This window comes from Rhodnius prolixus, unplaced genomic scaffold, assembly GCF_049639745.1.
Source record: "Rhodnius prolixus isolate KJV_2025 unplaced genomic scaffold, Rpr scaffold_8, whole genome shotgun sequence".
NCBI classification, from domain to species: domain Eukaryota; kingdom Metazoa; phylum Arthropoda; class Insecta; order Hemiptera; family Reduviidae; genus Rhodnius; species Rhodnius prolixus.
This window is the reverse complement of record NW_027411593.1, coordinates 34,204,839-34,226,353: the sequence shown is the minus strand read 5'-3', so window position 1 is coordinate 34,226,353 and position 21,515 is coordinate 34,204,839. Positions and strand designations below refer to the sequence as shown.

Here is a 21,515-nt window from a genome sequence, read left to right as displayed (position 1 = left end):
AATGCTTATTAACCCACCAATATAAACGAATTATTTTATTACCTAACCGACATGGAATCTATGTAGCAGAAAATAGAGTGCGGACAGACGAGAATGAGGCCCATGGGTATAGGAGATTTCTATGGCCAATATTTTTGGGTTTATATCGAGGCACAATTCCTCTCCGCTCTATCCTAAAAAAAGAACCCCTCTCTACGTTATTCAGCAACTATTTCCTGGGGGCCAATCTCAACCTAACTTTACTGCAACGCGTCTAAAAAAAAAAAGAAAAAATGCTTTAAAAAAAATAAAAACGCTAACATTATCATCTGGTTTATATAACTGGGGAACACAAACTTTTTTATTATTATTATTAATATCACGTTGGCAGAAAGTAGCTGTGTTTGGGTTTTGGTGTAGGGAAGGCTGTGGTGTTTTGGGACGGTTTTACAGATGGGTCTTTCCCATGGTAACAAAACAGATGATGCTAATAACCGCGTGATGATGATGCATCGTGTTGCGCGCTGGTGTACACCCACAATGGCACCCACCAAGTTTAGTAGGCTCGACATCCATAGTGTACAAGTGACAAATTACATTGCACCACCAAGGGTGACAGATATTTTACATATACTGCCTCATTTAACCACCTCCGGCCATTCTGTCTCTGTCTCTCTACATATTTATGTATAACACCCCTTCTTCTGTCTTCTATCTTCCTTTTTGTGTCTTTTTTCTTTTCTTTATTCTCTATGTTAAGTGCATCCACTTTCCTACACGATCTACTAAACAAGTGACAAATTATACATACTACGTTTACCTTTTAACAGTGCATTATATTTCTCAATAATGTTTTCTCTTTCTCACATTATTTGCTCAAGAAAAAACATATCCATCAAATCTTCTAGCCTTTGTTAACTATTTTCAGTAAAAACAAGTGCAGAAATCTCACATCTTTTATGCAACTTATTTTACCACATATTTCCACGCATGTATTTTTAAATTGGGCAAGAAAATCGCATAATAACAACACCTAGGAGAAATATTTAATAAGGTACCTTCTCCTTTCAACCTAGGCGCCACGGAAGCCGAGCAGTTAGAGGCGAGACCTGTAAAGCTAATATGTACGTATTGTGTGGAACTGGGTTCAATTCCCGGTCTTAGGCCTTTGATTTTATTTAATGATTAATAAAAAAAATTTACAGTAAATTTTGTTTGCTGGTCGCCTCCATCCACGACACCTAATTGTTAAGTTGGACGTAAAGCTCGCCTGAAAAAATAGGCAATTACTTTACTTTACTTTTTCCCCTTTCAATCGATTTTTTTAATTTTCATTAACTTGGATTTTTTTAAACATACTTAATTAGTACGAATTTTGTGCAACTTCACAGAGAAGTGCTTAACCTAACCAGAACTTCTCTACGAAGCAATATCCTGGAAACTAGAAGAACCTGAAGCTTATTGTGGGATATCAACGAGAAATATGAAGTTTTAAGTTTTGCGATTCTTCTTTTTTCAGTTAAGATGACTACATACGAGGCGTGGCTATTAAATAACGAGACTGATGATGCTACAGAAGAACTATGCATGCGCCAAAACTTAACGACCTACAGCTGTACAGCGTAGAGCCTTCTCTTTTGATTGCAGCGTCTCACGTGCTTGTAGAGAAATCTGTCTGACCGGAACCGTCGTTTGTGTAAGAGGTGTTCGTTTCGTTTTGCTGAAAACATGATACTACACATGTAGTAGAGCAACGAATTGCCGTGAAATTTTACATGAAACTTGGTTAAACCGCTACTGAAACTTATCTTTTATTAAAAGAAGTTTATGGCGATGAGTGTTAATCACGTGCGCGAGTTTTTGAGTAGTTTAAGCGTTTCCAAGATGGTCGAGAAGACGTCAGAGATAATGAACGCCCAGGTAGCCCTTCCACGTACAAAACGGATGAAAATATCGATTATAATTGAATCAACATTACTATCGTGAGGTGCTTGTTCTACTCCTTGAAAGAGTAAGGAAAAAACGACCCGATTTGTGGAAGAACAAGTCACGGGGTTCTCCATCAAGACAACCGGCGCCGGCTCACACTGCATTATCTGTCAAGACGTTTCTAAGTAAGTGCCAAGTACAACATCCCAGTTTTAGGCCATCCGCCTTATTTGCCCCCATGTGACTTTTATCTATTCCCCCAAAGTCAAATCTGCATCAAAAGGATCACGATTTCAGTCCGTTGAAGCTGTGAAAGAAAAAGCGGCACGCGTCATGCAGGAGCATGACAGAAAAAGACTTCCAGCACTGTTTCGAACAATGGTAAATCCGCATGGAGCGTTGTAGGGATAGGGGAGGGGTGTATATTGAAGGTGATAATAACTAAATATGTATAAATTTAAAATAAAATGTTTTATATCAATAGCCTCGTTATTTAATAGCCACACCTCGTACATATGCACTTGTAGATCAATTTGTAAAAACTACAAAACAAATATTGAAGGTCGAAAACTCCGAATAGAAAATCAACAGGATAGCGGATTGCAGAACATTCTCCTACTGGGATAAACTGTGTGATACTAGAGGCTAGAAGAAACGGGAACTACCAAAAAAGTCCATGAAAGAAACAAGCAGAACAAATCCGGCAAAAACAAAGAAGATGTTAGGAGAGGATAGAAGACAAAATGGTGGTTAAACCAGTGAATTGAATAAAGGTGAGTGAGTTAATGGCGGCCCGCATCAACTGGAAACCATAGAAACGCTACCGTCTCATTGACTAGCTCTAACTTTCTTGTTATAACAACCATAATCTCTCGTTTAGGATGCTTTTTTTTCATTCAGCTGCAGTCTTTTTTACACTCTCATTCATTCATACGGCAAACTTGATTCTTTTACGATTATTAATAACTCTTTATTCCATTTAAAAACGTGAAAAAGTGAAAACGAAAGCTGTTTGGATTTTGCTGGTAGGATATCCAACAAACACCGATCGTAAAATTGCTGTTTTATAACAATCAATAAGTTTTTTATTGTTTTTGACATTAAACAGGTTGTTGATGGCGAAGATGGCATTGTTGGCAGATAAATTGGAATGGATCAACTATAACAAAAATAACTACGATAGGAATTCATACTAAGGCTTCCGTGTATGTTAAAGAATATGATCTGCTTATAATTGTACAAGGGGTTATGAAATATTCTGATCCTTGTTGAAATCATTAGCTTTGAAAGTTTCGCTGCTTAAATTGTTAGGAATAAGAACCTGAAATACAAATTTGGGTTTCAATATGCTATTGGATTGAAGAGTAATCTCGTATTTGCCAGTTTACTGTCAAACCTTCTAAATCACATAGATTTCTCAACCTTAGTTTACCTTAAGAAGAATTCCTTTCTTTGTCCGCACTTAACTCGCCAGATACTTGAAACTTGAAGATTTCACATCACAAGACGGAGATTTTTTTTGGTTTATAGAGGTTCGCCACATTATTTGGGCAGGTTTGTTATTGGTTTTGTTTTTTAATTCTTAAGATGAAGTGAGTTTCTCAAGCCAAAATTAACCTCCTTAAACAGTGTTATGTTTGAAAATAGAGGGAACAATGAGCCTCTATTATTATTTATTCATCTATGAGTTGTAATAAGTACGCTATGCGAACCTCTAAAAGTATTTAGATTGTGATTGATTGTGAATGTGTTGGTCAACTAGAGTTAGTCCAGTACGTCAACTATCTCTGTAAGCAAAGGTTTACTGAGTTTTATAGCTGATTGGCTCGCTAGACTGGCATCCTCGCAGAGGTACTTGAGATACGTAAAGAAGTTACTAAATAACCACTTCACTCCTCGAAAAGAGTTATTTTCTGTAAAAATATGTAACTTATGGATGAGATTTTGTGAATTTTCGTCTCTCTCTTTTATAAATTCAACAGCTAGGAAAAAACCTTCATTTTAGATATATCAGATGTATTTACTCGACTTTCTCTGATACTTTTAATTTACTTAAAATTCAATACTTTCAAACTCTAAATTGTTTACTAAAAATTAACATTATATTTAGTAACAGGAATGTTGACTGCAACAAACTGCAATGCTTCTCACTCACAAATATTGGACAAAAAAGAAAGGCCCCATTTACACAGAAAGTTTTATTAGAATCTCTACCTTTAGAGATAAGGTATATTCGAATAATAAGTTAGATGTGTACAACTTAAAATACGAACATTTATTGAGCGAATTAAGTGTTAACACTTCCTTCGACTTGATAAAGGTACCGGAAAAGATGAGAACTGCGGCCTTCGAAGATTACATTTCTTCCCATTATCCGGGCTCATATCGTTTATTTACAGATGGGTCCAAAATCAATAATAAAGTCGGAAGTGCTGTGTATGATCCGGTTCGGAACTATTTTACGATAATTAAATTAGAAGATGAGGCGTCCATCTATACAGCGGAGCTAATTGCTATTTTGACGGCTTTAAAATATATTTATTCGTTGTCGGAGAAAAAATATACCATTATTAGTGACAGCCAGAGTGCGTTGTGTAAATTATCACATATACACAACCAGTCTGCAGGAATGAATCACATTATCGCAGAGATTGTAGAAACTATTGCCATTTTTAAAGAGAAGGGAGTCTGCATTAATTTTTTGTGGGTAAGGGGTCATTGTGGTATAAAAGAGAATGAAATTGTTGATACACTTGCAAAGGAAGCCACCAATAGTGGGGAAATGGCTAATTATAAATTACCACACACCGATATCAAGGGTATAATTGCAAAAGCAGCACTACAAAAATGGCAGACAGATTACAATAATGGTGATAAAGGTAGATTCTATAAAACTATGGCAGATCAGTTACCTAGACAACCATGGTTTAAGGGAACCGTCACTAATAAATGGGTTGTTACGACAATAAGCAGGCTGAGAGCGAACCACGCGGTGTGCGGATCGTATCTACACAGGATCAACAAAAGGTCCTCTCCTCTTTGCGTAGATTGCAATGAGGAGGAAGATTTCAAACATGTAATAATGATATGTCCACGTTATGTGGTAGAAAGGAAACGAATGTTTGACGATATATACAGGTATTTAGATGCACCATTTCGCTACGAAGACATTATATTCTCCACCAACAGTTATGTGCTTAAGTCGATAGCAGAGCTAGCAATGAAATATGAATGTATTTAGAAGCTATAGCCGAATTAGAATGAATGGAACAAAATGCTTAGAGAAGGATTACGTGATTTTAATTTTGGTTAAGCGAGAAGGATGGCAGGAGCACAGAGTGCTGCTCCATCCATTAGCAGTAGTTTATGTAAATAGCGGTATATAGTAGAATGATGAATGTGTGAAGCGAATGTATTTGTAGGTAAGAATGGAGAGTGAGTGATATTCTAGTGATAAGCACCTAGACGATGCTGGCTGTATGGCGGAAGCCAATGCCAAAAAAAGAAAACAAAAAAAAAAACTGCAATGCTTGAAAGTGCAGTGCGATTCTAATTTCTGCACAATGTTCAATCAGAATCATACATGTTACTGGTGAACTTTATTAGATGTCTTCAGACTAGAAGTACAAATTTACAGAATAGTTATTTTTACAATTTTGTCAGAGACTTTTTTTTTTTTTGAAAAAAATGTTTGACTCCTACTTGTTAGAAGTTTGTAATCGTGTCAAATTTCAATATCGTGTTTTCAAAGACAAAAAAAAAACGCTAAATCGGATCCAGAGGATTTTAAAACACTTATTACAGGTTAAAACTCCGTTTTGAAAATTTGGCAAGATGATATTTTTCTTAGTAAGAGTAATTAAACAATAAAAAAATTAAAAATCAGGATCTTGGCAACATCGAGGAGTGTTCAGTTTTCGTTTTGCGTTTCAAAACCGGAAATTAGAGTCAAATATACCATTAGCTACTTCTATATTATTGAAAGTCAGGTCCTTGCTTTGTGTGTGTGGTTCAGCAAGTGCGCGTGTCCTGCAGGAACTTGTAAGAGAATTCTTCCAGCTTAATATATGACTTTCAGATTGTACGTCTCCTGTTACTTCATTCTCTCACAAATTTGTTAAAATAATTTATACTTTGTGAACAGGCTAATATAGGAGAGGAAGTGGGCCATACTTAGTCGGCACATTTAACAAAGTAAACTTGGGTAGTAGCAAAAAGATTGACAAATCACTTGACATATGACTTGTTTTTGTGTGTGAATAAGTGTATAAGTGGCGGTGTTTGCGAGTAAAGTGTATAGTAACAACATGGAGTGGCCAGCAAGCAGGTCACCTACTGTTCTGCCAAGTATCGAAGGGTGTTTAGAACATGGGCCCCTCTCTATGACTTGGTGTCGACAAAGTATCAGGTGACCCGGGTCACACAACTGTTGTGTTTGGTCCCCTGTCGTTTCTCTTTCTTTCATCTCCAATACGCACGTGGGCATACACTAGGAAGGGAAAAAAAATGTAATTTTTATTGAAATGTAATTGTTTTATTTTATATAGGAAAGTTATACTAATATTCCAATAGGATGAAAAAATAATTGCCATTTCAGTCGTGTTACATTTATTCTGCCGAGCTTTCGACCTAGGGTTGGTGTATCTTTTGAAAACAGACACGAACAATTTAAACAACATATACGCAAAACTACAAAATACTTGACAATTGGCAACACTGACTTTCACACAACCTAACACATATCACACACAGACCGATCACACTCAGTCTATGAACAGACAAGACAGAAGACACACCAATCCTGTAATGTAAAAATATTACTTTGTAAACTAGGTAAATAATTTTTGTAAATCTCGTTACATTATACATATTCATTTTAACAGAATCATTGTTAACAATCTGTAAAAATATGTTCCACAGTCCTGAAGATGACCTTAGTCCTTAAGTCGAAAGCTCGGCAGAATAAATGTATCACGACTGAAATGGCAATTATTTTTTCATCCTATTGAAAGTATGAATCAGTCACCAAAAATAATGAACAACTAATATTCTAAGTATGTACTGCGCAATTTTTTGTACTGTAGCTGTCCACGTCAATATCACATCTTAATAAGCGAAGATTTCTTGAAGTGCAGATGTGAGATCCTTTAAATTGATACATGGCCGGCTTCGAAAAGTGATCTGATGCGGCTAGATTGTGGCTTTATGCAAAGGGAGGCATCAGCTCTACTGTCGGCCATCGATCAATATTCTTATAAACAACATGTCTGAGCTGTAAATCCTTCCATATAGAAACAATCCAATTACCTCTGGACTTGAACCGATATCCACCGGTTTGCAAGTCTTCGCGCTACCGAATTTGATAATAATACCTTTCCTTTACTGGAGCAAACCTTTAACGAACTTAAAAATTGAAAGAACTTTCTGCTTATATTTAGCTTGTGTATACTAAGTTTAATCTTCGAAACGACTTCTGAAGGAGAGTCTACCTAGAAGATCTTACTATAATGATAAAGATATTTTCTTATTTTGTGTACCTGAAGTCGCTTTCTAACGAAGAAAAACATTTAGACTTCACTAATAAACAAGCCAGAAATAAAGAAATGGACAAGATCTCATGGTGAAAGAATCCTGTAATCGATATTTAATTGCTAAGCAAAGTCACTATTACTTTTCACGTCAAAAATAAGCTAAACATTTTAATAAACTTTCCGTTGGACATCTAAGAGATTTTGCTTTTACTACTGAAGATTGTCATTTACATTTTGAAAACCTTTATTATACCTACGAATGTTGTAAACTCATTGCGCCTATAATTAAGTTTGATTGGAATAAAACTGTTAAAAATAAGTACAACTATGCCCATTTTCAGGCTAGCTTTATTACCAACTACCGAACAGATGACGTGGATGGAGGCTGATCGCTGCACACTATTGTTTACACGTATAGTGATCTTAAATAAAATTCAAGACCAAGACTGTTAATCGAACCTAGTTCTTAGCCTGGGTCTCTAACTACTCAGCTACTGACGGCACCTGATTTGAATGATACTAATCAGAAAAAAATAAATTATCATGGCAGTGTTTTCTAACACGCGTTTGAGGTAAAACACCCGCCGCTTCTACTTGTCATGAAGTCTACCTTTCAAAAATTATATATGGTAAATTTTGAGGATACAGTTACAGTAAATATTCAAACTATAATCAGTACTTTGCGAATCAGCTGATGAGCTAGGGTTGCACATGGCTTTATTTGGTTCGTAAACAAGATGTTATCAAGACTCTGCATTGACAAACACTTTTAACAATCTTGCGCTGTAGTATTATTTAGTATAACAGTGTTCAAGAATGAGAGAAAAAAGAGATAGTGAACACATTAAAGAGACCGCCAGAGCCATTGTTATCAGATTATTGTGATATCTAAACAAGAACCAAGAAGTAGTTAGGGTAGGACAGCCACAACAGTTTCAGAGTGTGTGGAACATGCGATGTAAATATTGGAGGTACACATGTACATAGTAGTGGAGGACATGAAGATCTCGTGTCTATTTACATTGTGATAGCTCTGCAGCCCACTTTCTTATTTACCATTCCTCTGGTTCGGACCTTTTAACATTTGAAACTACAAGCAGTCTAGCATTGAATTACATAAAAACTAGATATTCTAACTTAAAGACATTCTATTGTAAACATTTAAATAATTCTTCCAATTTCAATTGTTTTAATGAATATTAAAAAATCAATTAATTAATTTTTTAAGTGGTTTTCTTCGCCTATCATACAATAAGCAAAGTGGTTCACACCAAATGGAGAATCGACGAGGCTAATTTGTTGCTAATCTAAGCCATCTTTCGGAGATTCATGCATCGATTGTTTTAAGATAAAACACCGTACTATCGTGTCTTCTGTTAGCACATTAGAGCAATATCAAAAACACATGCCACCCACACATTACCCAGCGAGAGAAGGGAGGTAGGAGAAAGGAGATGGAGAAAACAATGGGTAAAGTAACACTTTTTTTGGATCTGAAGGGACCTCAAAAAGTGAATTTTTGTAGATAACTCAAAATAGAAAATCACGATTACTGTACTCCTTGTGAAGGTTAAGGGAAGGTAAAAACTAAAATTGCAATTTAGGGCATAATTTCGCTGGACTCCATTTCGCTAACCATTGGCTTTACAAACTAAGTATCTATCAAAATTAGTTTATTCATTATTTAAATTTAAAATGCATAATTTATTTTTTTATTTGTTCACAGTGTGGGCGGAACCTACCGACTACAGAGATACGAACATGGATCAGACACAACTTAGCTTTCAACCGCCTAGAAATAGAAATAGGGATAGAAAAACAGGTAATAACATCAAATGGTTTTGATTAATATAAATAGATTGGGCAGATTCGATAGGTGAAGATTCATTTTAATAATTTAAACTTATTTATGGAAGTACAATACTAATTATGTTAGATTGATAATCACATTGAAACAGTTAGTTGATCGGAGCAGGGGAGAAATGTTAACAAAAACCTCTCCACTTTGATCCGTTAGTGAGGAGAATAATTTAATGAATAGCGTACTGCAATGGATTCGCCAAGAGATTTTAGATTTGCTCTTGTTTACTGGCAAGAAATTCAATATCTCAGTTTAATCAGAAATAGTCCGTTGTTGTACGTAATACCATGAAGATGGAAAATTAGTTGTTAGCGAGTAAGTTTGTGCCAAAGCGAAGGTTATTTTAGGTTATTTGAAGTTTGGAGAGGTTAGGATTTTGAAGTGTAACTCCAAGGCTTGGTTAGGCTGGATAAGTGATTTATATGTTTGGATAGATTATAGTCATATAATCTCTCTTCAATCTTTCATGTGTAAGTAGAGCTCTTAATTTATAGTACTTCGAATTTTATGGTATTTCACTGGTAAGTAGGTGATAGAACAGAATGTTCTTCTTTAGTGTGCTACTTTTAAGGGAAACTTCGACGTTGTTGTCATTCCCTCCCTCGAGAACTTCTCAAAAATCAACGTACATGAGAATCATAAAAAGCGATAAGCAGTTTTGAGTGTAACAGGTACAACTAAACGAAATTTAAAGTAAATAGTTTTTTCCCCCTTATCCCGCGACAAAGGCGTTAAGCCATTTTCTGTCTTGCAGCCCCAATATCTTTCATATGGCGTATTCATGCCCTGTAGTGCCAGGCACTCGTTCAAATGGTCAAAAATCATTGAACCGTCATTGCACAATGGGCAAATCGGCGAGTCCCTAATACCTAATTTTGTGGAGGTAATCGTCCCCTATAGTTCCTCGGAAGAGCACGAAAGACTCTTATCTTGGGGATGCCGACAGATATCTTGTCCTCTAGCAGTGTTGCCCACTGCTTTCCAGCGGCCATGCTCCTGTATTCCTCGTGTAATTTCCCCTTTTATGTGGTTACCTGTAACTCTTCTAGCCGATGCGTAACACATTGCGTGGTCGGGCTGATCACATTGACTTCCCTGTTTCGCAAGGTTATCGGCTTCTGCTCGTTCCCTGGTAATCCACAATGTGCCGGAATCCACTGGAAAGCTAGGTGCTTCCCTTCTATAAGTATTTTTTCAATCATTTCCTGGCACGCTCTTACATCAGCGGAAACTCCACTCTGAGCTCTGTTACGGCTATTACCGCTGCTTGAGAGTCACTAAGAAAGACTACTTGGTCCAATTTCCTTTCAACCACGTATCTTAGACCTATCAGGATAGCCCGAATCTCCCCTTTCGAAATTTGATGCCCACGTTCCAACAGGTTCTGAGAACTGGAAATAGTTCGCTCGTCTAAAATGGAGAAAAAACTTTTTTTTGAATTAAATGTAGAATGCAACTTAATTATCACATTTTGCAGTAAAATTAATAATTTAACTTGAGCTAAATGAGAATGGCTGCTATTTGGATTGTAAGAGTAGTAAAGAGGGTTTAGTGTATGTCATGTGCGGCCTGGCTGTGGTATAGACCAGGTGTGTTGACAGTAACTCAGCCTGGACACAAATAGAGCTGCCAGCCGTCCTTAAGCCCTCGGATTACCGGCCACCTCCAGGACCATCTCATTTTCTTCTCCTCCTCCTTCCTCGTTTCCTTTACTGTCCCACACACCACAGACTTCTCACTCTTTGGCACCTAATATATATATATATATATATATATATATATACACTTTTTTGCTTCTTTCTGGTGACGGATTTATTATAGTTGCACCGAGTGTGTGGCAACCCTGCTGTCTGGGATCTACTTCCTCTTGCTTCCAGCCTACTCTTCCCGTTGCTCTTAATACCACAGCTTTCAACATTTCCTAAACACCTCTTATCTTGATTATCTAATTATTCATTCTAATTTTACTTTCCCTTTCAACTATTTTGATTGTCACTTTAAAAAAAAAAAAAAAAAAAATTAAGTTTGAGGTCACCTGTGTCCAAAAATACTTGGTCTGTAAATTAAATAATGAGACTGATTCTTTAAAATGAATTTTTACAATTCTATATTGTCACCTTCAAAATAACTTCCTTCTGAAGCCACTCAGCGCTGGAGACGTTTCTTCCACTCCTCGAACTCCGATACTGGAATAGCCTTCAGCTGGTCGGTTACAGCCGTTTAAATGTTTTCTACTATCCCAAAATGAGTTCCCTTAGAGGTGATTTTTCAACTTCGGGAAGAGAAAAAAAGTCACAAGGACTCAAGTCAGGCGAATAAGAGGGCTGAGGAGCCACAGGAATGTTTTTACTGGCCAAAAACTCTGGTTTATTGAAATTGCTGTGTGACAAGGAGCATTATATCGTGATGCAACACCCACTTGTTCTTGATGTTTGGTCTCACACGAATGACCCTTTTTCGAAGTTTTTCCAAGAACCTCTCGGTAAAAGTGTTGATTGACCGTTTGACCTTGAGGTAGAAACTCTTTGTGGTTCTTACACACATTTTACAGACCTCGTAACTTCAATTTGTAATTATTTTGGTAGCCCATAACTTTTACATTTCCGACAGAAAATTGAGTTCTCGCTCTAGTGCTTATTTTTCTACTAAGGCTTCTTTAGTTCATAGTTATTTCTTTTTTCCAATGTATCTATTCTAACCCTGCGATTGTAGAAGGCTTCAACCACTTTCCTGCCGCAAATTTCTTTAGACGTGACAATAGTTGGTAGTCGATGCTAGGGGGACTGATTGGTGAAATGGGTATTCTGTGCCAATAATTCGTTATACAGGTCCCATAGGTTCCCTTATGCCAAAGCCCATTTGGGTCAGGTTCATTCTCTTGTTAAAAGATTTTTTTATTTTGAAATCTACTCTCATTACGAATTATTTTCATCTTGTCCAAAAGACTTGCGTAGTGTTCGCAAGAATGTTATTGTTTTACTTTTAGCAAAGTAATTGTAATTATTTCATGTATTTAATTTAAAGTGGTTTGACAATATGCAAATAATGCCAAATAAGTAATACATGAAGAATTGGAGCAATATAAATCCTGTCTGAACAAAATTAAAATTATAAAAATAAAGCAAAACAGCTTCTTAAAAGAATGTAGGGAATTAGAAGCTGGTAAATGGAACCTTTAATTACAAAATAATAATAATAATAATAATAGTAATAATAATAATAATAAAAATATCTATAAATGAAACTTTTTGTTTAATCATTTATTTAGTTACAATCAACGCATTTTGCGTCATAAGCAACAAGGGTAACAATAAATAACATTCACACATATCAGAGTGGAGAAGTTACCCAGCGGTAACACTCCAATAACATTCTAAATTCTACTGACTCTCTTCATCAGGGAGGAGATCGCGAGGCCACTGCCTTTTAAGACGTCTGGGGAAGTGTTGTCTGGAAATGTTCTTGAAGATAGATGTTGTACCAGTGGATTGTGATGTTTTTGAACGTTGAGATAGAATTTCCTGTATCCTGTTTTTGCAACTTGTGTGACGAAAGAAATGTTCAAGTCTGTGTGAATGATTTGATTGGTGACGTAGAAAGGAGCGTTTACTATAGAGCGAAGAATTTTAGACAGCTAGAACTGGATCCTTGGCAGATTTGAGCGTTTGGTTGAACCACCACAGTTCGATGCCATAAGCCCAGACTGGCTTTAATATACTTACATATATATATATATCTTTTGTTGTCCAGAGTGAGTTTTGATCTGTTGTCGAGTAGTCTTTTCTATTGTCAGAAGCGTCTGTTGAGTTCTGTTCTCTTAAGTCGAGTATGAGGGTAAAAATGAAAATCTAAATATGAAAAGAGATTAATCCCTCTTTTATCATAAATTTGAGCGTTGTAACTAATAAAACAAAATCTCTTTTGTATCTCAGAAAAAGTTGCAAGACATATCCGACAGGTGAAACCAATTTCGTCATTTTTGAAGCAGAGCCACAAGTTTCTTTGGATTGCTGTTGGTTTCATCCACAGTAGTTATAAAAAGCTGAAAGAAAAGAAAAATATTCCATAGACCGAGTTGCCCATTGACGTATGTAATTGCAATTTTATAATCAACTTAACAAAGTGAAGGACTTTTTCAAACTGTCCAAACTTCTAACTAAATCCAGAAATAGAAGGAAAACACTTTTCTAAAAGTGTGCTTCCTACATCTTCCAGACAGAAACTTGAAGGTTTTTTCGAAATTCTGTCTATGAAAATTGATTTTATGGAGGGCTCCTGTTGCGTTCCACTTTGTCCAAAACTCCTCCTGTTGTAGTGCACTTATAGTAAAGCTAAATATCTTTTCTATTCTTATGAAATTGGAGGCAAATCTTGGAAATTGTAATAAGTAAAAGTAAAAGACATGTTATAGTCAATGGTTAACATCCTTTTTCGAGTTCAGAAACCTCAAAACATAAAAATATTCTCTTTTCGGCAGCAGAGAACAGAGAAGTTCTCTAACAGTCATCTGTGGAAGAATATAGAGAAGTGGAAAAAGCAACACTAGTTTGTTAACCTGTTGTCACTCGTATCTCGTTATCTGTTCGTTATTTGTTATATAATTCTTATTGACAAAGTGTCGTAAAGTTATGCAATTATCATGTTGTATTCTTTAATATTTGAGCAATGTTGCCAGAATTACTGGAATCAAATTAAATATAATTATGCAAATCTCTAAGAAACATTGGAAATGCACTCATTTTTTCTTTTTAATTTTTCTCACAATTTTTTTGAATTTAAAGTAAAGTAATCGCCTATTTTTTCATACGGGGCTTAACGTCCAACTAGGTGTCGTGGACGGAGGCGACTAGAAAACGTACTTTACTATTTCTCATTTAACCATTAAATAAAATCCAAGGCCAAGACCGGGAATTGAACCCAGCACCACAATGCATATTAGCTTTGCAGGTCTCTTTTGTTTGAATTTATTTATTTAAGAAGTTTTAACTGGTTTTGTTTGGTCTTTAAAAATGCAGATTTGTCGATAAGTAGGCTACTAAGATTATGTAATTTTTTAACCCTGATGTTCCCGCTTCGACAAATATGTTTTCATCAAGTAATGTAAGACAAAAAACTACTCTTTCTCCAATTCTCAAGATTTACTAAGGAATTTGAGGGAATTAAAAGTATTAGGAAATCTTTTCTTAAATCTTCTCAAGCCAATGAGATTAGATCTTTTTCTAGTGTACAAAATAAATTTCCTATTAACTAGTCTACTAAAGTATTATTTCCATTAATTTCAAATCAGATGTTGAAAACCTTTCTACATTTACAGCAATCGTATTTCTCTTTAAAGTGAACTTAAATATTATCCTTAACTGTACATAATAACTGTTACATTACTTTTTATTTTTAATGTATGAAATTAACCGCAGATAAATCTGTTCAAAGAATCTGCACCGGTTACATAGTTCAATATTCTCCACCTTACAGCAATAATCGGTACCCGAAACATAAAGATATTATGAACAAATTGTCCCAAAATTGCTTCTTGTGGCCGTTGTCTATAAAAATCTACTTATCATAATTTAAGGCCTGCCGATTCACTGACCAGTTGAATGCCTTTTACTTAGGTCAGCTTTGCGTCTAACTAAAGATTAGGGGGAAATGTACTTTATTATAAATTAACTTTCGTACCGTTTAATTAAGTCGTAAGAATTTGAATTCAGTACACAAACCAGAATAAACGCAGTAAAAGAAGATTTTTTGAATATTCACGCTAGGTTTCACTGTGAATACAAAATATAAAGTGCAATACACGATAAAACATGTATTTGAGCTTAATTAGTAAATGTACTGAGCTTGACTGATACACGGTACTTAGTTTGAAAGTAGGAGAAAGCAGAATAAAACTACTTAGTAGTGAGGGAGAGATTCAGTCAAAGTAAGCCGGTCATATCTGTCAATGTCATTGGCGGTTCTCTTACTACAGAGATATCTCTGTAACAGATGCACCCGAGATACTGCCAGTTGCCACGAAATATCCTAACTATTATATCTTCCTACATTATGTCTTCTTTATCATTGAATATGTATCTTACATTTTATATTTTAAGAATTAAGGGAATAAAAATTTTTGCGTTAAATCTCTTTTCTTCACTTGCTTCTTGCTTAGTTTAATGAAAATCTTGAAATTTTATTTTTTGTTGCAAGAGTTCAAGGTTTTGCCAAGGATATTCTTCTAGCCTAGTGCCGACCGGGTATTTTAGGAAATAAGGAGATGGTTAGGTTGGCGTAATTATGCTCTTCTTGTCTCTAATAACTTGTGCTCTACCTGCAGTTTGCTTTTCTGTCTAGCTTCCAAGAATGGACCAGTTTATAGCATTCATCGTGTAGTATATTCTTGATGAGTTATCGGTAATGCTAAATGCTGATTGGGTTACCGGGCACAGGCTGGCAGTATGTTCATTTCGTTTTTTTCATGGAGACCTGGATGAATCGCATATTGTTTATTAAAGACATCTTTACAAACTAGACATAGTTTGGACTACTTACATATTTTTATTAAAAAGTGTTTAATTAATTTTTATTGCTTTTTAAAAAAGGAGTACATTTGCTATTAATACCTGAATTATTCTAATTTAACGTTTAATATACAGGGTGTTCATTTTAAGACGGCTCAAATGCATTTCATGCTTAAACGGTTGTTCTGAGCAAAAAATGGTAGAGGAAAAATTTGTTGCTCGTCACTTCTAATTTCAGAATATGTGACTTGATTTTAGATTCCTGCCCGCATACGCGGCTGACGCGCGACCAAAAGTGAGGGTTTGCAGTTGACCCCCATTTTCATTTACACAGTTTTAAAGAGTATAAAACGTTATGAAAGAAACCGGAAATCGCTATTCGATATCTTTAAAATTAAAGGTGCTAGGCCATTTCAAAATCTGGTATTTTTAATCATATTTCAATTATTTTAACTTGTTATCAAAGAGAAAGAAGAGCACGCGATAGGTCATTTTTATGTATTTTTTCATCCCCTTTCTACTAAAAATATTGCCAAGGCCGTAAAGATAGTATTTTTCTGAATATCGTGAAATAAGTCGTTTTCCGAGTGATTTTTCTAAGAAAAATCAAATGTTAAGAGCTTTAGATGTTCTTAAGCATACATAAAATGGCTAAAAATTAATTTTACGTCTGTTACAAACAAGAAGGTTTAATAATTATTTAGTAATTTTGGGGGAGTTGCGTTTAATTACCAAAAAAATTGGAAACCTCCTGCCACATATTTAAGTGATCAATATCTTTCATGTAAAGGATCAAACTTATTCCTTAATTTATCAAATAATGCACTTTACTCAACTTGTGAAGCATGTAGTGTGTCTTCAATGGTGCCTCCTCAGATACAGAGAGCAGTTGATAACCTCCTGGCTAACCTATCTTGCGAGCCAGATTCAAGATTTCAATGCCAACTCCTTAAAATATTGATGTTAATGGTAATCTCTTGCTGAGAGATGGATAAAGGGAATCATCCCTAAAACATCTGAGGGAAGGATGCATTTGGCGCTAGAAAGAAAAATATCTGAAACTACTGTTCCCATAACTTCACACCACTTCCTGAGCCCTCTCCAAGGCGTGGAACGATCCAAGTCGAAGTATAGAAGCAGTGACTGTATTGTAAAGAAGACTCCGAAGCACTGGGCACGACTCTCAGTGTTATAGCCTTTCCTAGTTGACGAAAAAATATAAAATAAAATATTAATAACCCGTTTCCTCAGCCTCTTTTCCTAGAAAGAACAAAGGACTCCTCAAATCGTGAAGGAACGTCTATTAGTACTATGCAAGCTAGAATTGTTCTGTACTACGAGGGTCGTTTGAAAAGTCCGTGCAAAGTCAGAGAGATAGCACCACTGGCGCGTATCGAGGTTATGTTTAGTTAGTAGCATCTATTGGAAGAACACACACCAAGTTTCAGCCAGATCGGTCTATTTCTTTGTGTTTGGCATTCGTTTGAATCGAGGAAGTCGAGTGATTTTCAAACAATGGACAAAAAAGAATTTCGTGTGTTGATTAAACACTACTTTATGAAAGGCAAAACGCCTCAGGAGACTAAAGAGAAGCTTGATAAACATTATGGTGACTCTGCACCTTCGATTAGAACAGTTTATAAGTGGTTTCAAAATTTTCGGAGTGGCCATATGGGCACAAGTGACGCTGAACGTTCTGGACGCCCTGTTGAGGTTACTACTCCAGAAATCATTGATAAAATCCATGATATGGTGATGGATGACAGAAGAGTGAAGGTGCGTGAGATTGCTAGTGCTGTGGGTATCTCGAATGAACGGGTACATAATATTTTGCATCAACATTTGGACATGACAAAGCTATCCGCAAGATGGGTGCCGCGATTGCTCACGCTTGACCAAAAACGAAATCGTGTGAAGTGTTGCAAGGACGGTTTGCAGCTGTTCCAGAAGAATCCGCAGGACTTTAAGCGTCGTTTCGTCACTGTGGATGAAACATGGATACATCACTACACTCCTGAGACCAAAGAACAATCTAAACAATGGGTTACCAAGGGGGAATCTGCGCCAAAAAAGGCGAAGACCGTTCCTTCGGCCGGAAAGATTATGGCGACTGTCTTTTGGGATTCGCAAGGAATAATCCTCATCGACTATCTGGAAAAGTGTAAAACTATTACAGGTGCATATTATTCATCGTTATTGGACCGTTTGAAAACCGAGCTGCAAGAAAAACGCCCACGATTGGCCCACAAAAAAGTCCTTTTCCATCACGACAACGCACCAGCTCACACCTCAGCAGTTGTGGTCGCAAAATTAATGGAAATAGGGTTCCAACTCGTTTCACATCCCCCCTATTCTCCAGACTTGGCTCCCTCGGACTACTATTTGTTCCCCAATATGAAGAAATGGCTGGCGGGAAAAAGATTTTATTCAAACGAGGAGGTGATTGCAGAAACGAATGGCTATTTTTCAGACTTGGACAAATCCTATTATTCGGAAGGGATCAACAAACTAGAGCAGCGTTGGACGAAGTGTATAAGCCTAAATGGAGACTATGTTGAAAAATAAAAAAGGTTTACCCCAAAAAATTAAGTAGTTTTTATTTTTGCACGGACTTTTCAAACGACCCTCGTATATAGTATTATCATCTGTATTATCTTTTTACAAATTTAGAATTAGCCCCATTTAGGTTAATTGAAGGCAAATATATACAATTTCAGAGGGTTAGGCCAATTTCTTCAAAACTACGATTTATTTTTAATTTTTTTATAATAATTGGAAGCAAAAAGTGATTATTTTCCATAAAATTCCTTTGTAAGAATTGATTCATACCCTTAACCTCAAATTATCAATTACATTTTCTTTCATTCCATCATTATATGAATCAAACCCAGTTTCGGAAATCGATCACGCGATCAAAAACAATCGGATAGCAATAATATACAAAAAAGAATGTGACTAATATGTGTATATTTGTGGCCAAATAGTAACGGAGACAAGTTGAGTTTTTTACTAACATATTAACACTACACAATGAGCTGATAAGATATCATGTAAATATTTGCTATCTATTATCGAACTTAGTTATAAGCCGCACCTTTTATTCTTATATATATATGCCTTTATAATAATTATGTTTAATTATTTATTCGTATTAGTCAGCCCTTAAGGACATGAATTAAGGACAATGAATGATTTGTTCGGAAGAGATTGACTGGTATTCAGCCTTTTAAATTATATTATTTGGTTTGAAGTAGACATAAAAGCCAAAATTAGAACTGATTATGATGCATAAAACAAATTAAGTTAGAAGGAAAGACGAACTGCTAAATCTATCTGCTTTAGCAAGAGTTTGAATTAGACAGATGGTTTTATTACATCTGTTGTAAACAGCGCCTTAAATTTACTGCACTTTTTACATTATTAATATCGTTAACCATTACAATTTAGATCAAACCCTTACCAAAACTTTTCTAGCCACTGAAATTAATGAATAAGGTACCTAAGCAAAGAGATTACGTCGCGGAATAGCAAACTAGAGATCCCAGCTTCAAATCAAGGCGTGCTGTCCCTCAGATTTCCTAGATGCTTCTTCTACAGGTAACTTCACGGTAATGGAACTAGCAGCGACAGAACAATATCTGAAAGTGTTTACTTCAGTTGGTCAAAAAGACTGCGAAAGGAGTTTTTTTTCTTGGTCTGGTAGCTGTGTTGAATCGTGAATAGATCGCTCTCTGCTAAACTTAAAATTTCAGTGGTTTATTGTTGTGATTAGTGTGCTGTGAAATTTTACTAAGTTGATTATATTTGTGACATTGTCATTTGTGGAGTCCTTGAAGAGAAATAAAGTAAGATAGAAGTTCATGTAAAGAGTTGCTGTGAGTAGTTATTGTGACGTGTAAAGGGTACAGCTGAGAAAGATAAGACTAGAGTTCAAGAGTTATTGTTATTGTTTTTGTACTTCCGTAAACGTTTTAAGTATAATTCTTATTATTAATATATAATAATACTTAAAATATTATAAATAATATCACTATTCACTTTAAATTATTTATCGTCTCCTAAATTTTTTAAATAAATTATCTTCATGAGGTCTTTATGATCGAAATTAGCTGTCACTTAACCATTCTTTACGTAATTTCAAAATAAAATCAAAATAGTTTAGTAAACTTTGTTTAATTTATTTAATGACTTTGTTTTTTATTGATAATAAATACTACGCGAAGCCTAATTGTAACAGCTTATTGAATTTTATGTTACAGTATGGGGAGTGACCGGAGGACGAGTAGACGTAGGAGGTATAAAAACGGAAGATGGTGAAAGTGAAGGTAAAGAAGGAGGTTCAGGAATGGGTGGTAAAAATAAAGGGGGTAAACGGCAACGAAGACAGAGAACACATTTTACCTCGCAACAACTCCAAGAGTTGGAGGCGACCTTCTCTAGGAATAGGTATCCAGACATGAGCACCCGAGAGGAAATCGCCATGTGGACCAATCTAACTGAAGCTAGAGTTAGGGTAAGTCATAATTTTACTTTTTAAAATCGTAAATGTGCTGCGTTATTCATATTTAGAAAAACTTTGTAAATTCTCGATTGGGCAGGTCAAGTTTCTGCCCAAATTTTGTTGGAATGGCCTCTGGAGTTTCTGCAAATCATAATTCGAGGTCTTTCCGTACGTGCTTTTTCATTTCATGGTTGACTTTATTGGGGAAAGTTGAGGCAGTAACAAGACGAAAAACAATGAAAAATAAAATAATCATAATGTACTAAGTAATATGTTTATTTACAATTGGGACTTACGCTGGTTCTATTCTGTGCACAAAACTTATCTTTTTACTGAAAGAAACAGTGCTGGAACTTTGTTAAGTGCTATTAAATTCACACCTATGATATATTTATACGACGACACATCTTTGCACTTATACTTGCTAAAAACATTACTTACAAGGCGAAGTAAAGTCACAGACATAAAACATTCCTAGTTTTGTAAATATACTTTATATACGCTATTTTTAAATGATACTTATCAACTTATCCTTGTCGTTGAGCACATTGTCGATGTTATCAAAATGTTGTTTTGATAGTTACAAGGTTTTTGTGATTTTTACGAGCAACTCTCAGTTTACTGAACATCTGGTAGGATATTGTGGTTTTACAAGATATCTTTACACCATAGAGCTTATACGAGGGTCGTTTGAAAAGTCCGTGCAAAGTCAGAGAGATAGCACTACTGGCGCGTATCGAGGTTATGTTTAGTTAGTAGCATCTCTTGGAAGAACACACACCAAGTTTCAGCCAGATCGGTCTATTTCTTTGTGTTTGGCATTCGTTTGAATCGAGGAAGTGGAGTGATTTTCAAAAAATGGACGAAAAAGAATTTCGTGTGTTGATTAAACACTACTTTATGAAAGGCAAAACGCCTCAGGAGACTAAAGAGAAGCTTGATAAACATTATGGTGACTCTGCACCTTCGATTAGAACAGTTTATAAGTGGTTGCAAGATGGGTGCCGCGATTGCTCACGCTTGACCAAAAACGAAATCGTGTGAAGTGTTGCAAGGACGGTTTGCAGCTGTTCCAGAAGAATCCGCAGGACTTTAAGCGTCGTTTCGTCACTGTGGATGAAACATGGATACATCACTATACTCCTGAGACCAAAGAACAATCTAAACAATGGGTTACCAAGGGGGAATCTGCGCCAAAAAAGGCGAAGACC

General features: G+C 35.8%; 1 protein-coding gene across 1 annotated transcript in view; it reads left to right on the top strand.

Moving 5' to 3' along the window:
* The window catches only part of Ptx1 (pituitary homeobox homolog Ptx1), an 85,156-nt gene that overhangs the window by 30,296 nt on the left and 33,345 nt on the right, over window positions 1-21,515 (top strand). Inside the window, exons 3-4 of the mRNA XM_074122542.1 lie at window positions 9,166-9,261; window positions 20,063-20,316. Of these exons, the coding sequence (XP_073978643.1) occupies window positions 9,166-9,261; window positions 20,063-20,316 (350 nt within the window). The remainder of the gene's footprint in view (window positions 1-9,165; window positions 9,262-20,062; window positions 20,317-21,515) is intronic.